The sequence below is a fragment of the Ciona intestinalis genome, unplaced genomic scaffold, assembly GCF_000224145.3.
Source record: "Ciona intestinalis unplaced genomic scaffold, KH HT000501.1, whole genome shotgun sequence".
In the NCBI taxonomy this organism is placed as follows: domain Eukaryota; kingdom Metazoa; phylum Chordata; class Ascidiacea; order Phlebobranchia; family Cionidae; genus Ciona; species Ciona intestinalis.
In genome coordinates, this window is record NW_004190822.1 from 4,666 (window position 1) to 7,274 (window position 2,609).

General features: G+C 32.7%; 1 protein-coding gene across 1 annotated transcript; it reads left to right on the forward strand.

Moving 5' to 3' along the window:
- The first annotated feature begins 322 nt into the window (after positions 1 to 322).
- On the forward strand, positions 323 to 2,286 carry LOC113475443 (cytoplasmic dynein 2 heavy chain 1-like). The gene is made up of 3 exons (XM_026839616.1): positions 323 to 461; positions 1,182 to 1,325; positions 1,988 to 2,286. The coding sequence occupies exons 1-3, from the start codon at positions 378 to 380 to the stop codon at positions 2,234 to 2,236; spliced, it is 477 nt and encodes a 158-aa protein (XP_026695417.1). The 5' UTR covers positions 323 to 377; the 3' UTR covers positions 2,237 to 2,286.
- The last annotated feature ends 323 nt before the right edge of the window (positions 2,287 to 2,609 follow it).

Below are 2,609 nucleotides of genomic sequence, written 5' to 3' on the forward strand. Positions count from 1 at the left end.
ATCCCCACTAAATTTGTTTTTTAATTTTATTAAATAGAATGAAAACTTTATTATTTTATTGAAATAAATATGTAATTGAGTAGTACTTAGCCATTTTACAATAAAATAAGGTGTATAAAAAAGAGGAAAATTTTAGTAAATTTTTTTTTGTGCATCAGACCCCTAATTTGTTTATGGTTGTACCATTGTTGGGAGTCAAAAATGCCATCAAGCCAAAGCATATGCACTCTACACCTATGGCGATAAAGAATAAATTGATTTCGCCCCCCCCCCCCCTCCCCCCACAAAAGCTTGTTCGCCTATAGACACCAGACACATATAAATTACATAAATGTACATTATAGGTTGCCCATTTTTACAACACAATTGACCAGCAAATGATTCCAAGCCAGAGTCCACTAATGTTGGAATCTGCGCTCAATTTTGAACGGATTATCAAAAAACCTAAAGCTAGTAGCAAGGTATGTATTTATTGCAAAGCAAAATAAAAATTAATTAGGTGAAAAAAATGTCCTAAGAGTGGTTTGTTTTATTCTATGCTGGTGAGGTCTTACAGCGTGGCATGCTATGGGATCTGAGATTTAAGCCAGAGTTGGCTCATTACCCCCAACACCCATGGGGCTACCTCATGAAAGGTTTCATTTTTATAGTTTTTTTAACAGTTCGAAATTTGGAATGGTGGATAAAAAGCTGTATATTAGTTTACTTTTCATAAACTTGAAGGGACAAATTTAGGAAAAAAATGCTGCGATTTAGGTCAGCATAAGCCGTTAGTTAGCGTCAAGACCTAAAAAATAATAGTTTAAAATATTAATTACCTATTTCTTTGCCAAATCATGTTAAAAAATTCTCATCTTACCTGTTACCTATTTATCAACCTTTAGAACTATATTATAGTATGTTTTTGTGGGTTTACGTGCTAGTTTTTATCAAAGCTTGCTATGCAAACATATTATATACACATTAATTTTTAATTCCCTATCATATTTTCTATAGGTTTTTTAACGGTTTTCTGTTTCAACATATTTTTTCAACATTTTTTGTTTCAACATATTTTTTTCAACATTTTTTGTTTCAACATATTTTTTTTCAACATTTTTTGTTTCAACATATTTTTTTTCAACATTTTTTGTTTCAACATATTTTGTTATACCATTTTAAAATCCTGTTATTTTCCATAGGTGTCCAACGATGGCCATGTACTTATAACATGGGACAGGCCCGAAGAATTAGAAGAATATATTGGCAAGTTACAACAAGCAGCTGATAAACTTACTACAGAAAACAGAAGACTCAGAAAGCAACACAGCATCATATGTGATAAAGTGAGTTCCCTATTCAATAACCGTTTTTATTTTGTATGTCTTTGCAATTTTGCCTAAAAGCAAAAAAAAATGTCCAAAAATCTTTTTTTTTTATAAAATCTTTTATTTTTAAAATCTTTTTGTTTTATTAAAAAAAAATACTTTTAGTCTATATGGGCGAGGTTCTACAGTAAGAAATGCATGGGGTATGAGATTTAGGCCAGAGTTGGCATGTTTATTCATTTTGCATAGTCACCAAAAAAGTCTCTAAAACAGTTAACTGGTATTACTCTTTTATTAAAATTCTGCATTGAAGAAATGCTATTTTAAAATAAACTTTGCCAGACTTTATATTGGACATTAAAAAATTGAACAGATGTGTAAAGTTACATGCGTGGTAACTCATAAGCTGGTACGAGGTGTATGGAATACAGAACACTCGTAGTATAACGACTGTCATTTCTTCACCACGCAAGCATAAATAAGTTACGTTAATGGTTTAAAATAGAACACTGTTGGCACGAACGACTAAAATAAGTGTATTATGTGTTGGGGTAATGGGCTAAATCAGTCCTAAATCTCATGCCTTCAACAAGGATCTCACCCACATAAAATAGAACAGAATAAATTAATAAATTCATTCAAAAATATCCATAATAAATAACTGTATTATATTTCCCCAGATTTGCAGCCTTATGAGCGTAGACTTACTCCGAAACCAACAAAAATGGAAAGACTCTCTTTCCGACGTCCGGCGTATTATCTCGGAGGTCCAATGCAGAGAAGCCGGCGGAGAAGAGCCTTCTGTTCGACCATGGAGAGCTCATTGGAATCGTCAGATATACAAAGCCTTAGAACATCAATACCAAATGGGTCTACAAGCTCTTAACCATAACTTACCAGAGATTAGAGTGGATTTAATGTTCAGGTAAAGAATTGAGTGTTTTTATTGCAATTATATCTAGTGTTATATTATGTCATATTTGATAGTTATGTTCCAGTAGGGCATGTGGCGTAACAATTAGGGCAAAAATGTTCCAATTCCAAGCGTATAAATGTATTTTTGAATGCAGCGTGTGTGTATGCGTCTTATCACTTTCTGGCTGCATGCGTGTTTGCAAAAAGGGGGCTGTCATGACAGCAAATCAGCCCCCTGGTTCCGCCCCTGATTATAAGGCCTTTTTCATTGCTGCTGTTGTAGTTTTGTTTAGTTTTACTATATCACAAAAGAGTTTTAATAAAAATGGTTTTAAAATTACTGTTGGTCAAACAAATTTATATTTTTTTTACTTCCATGTTTTATTT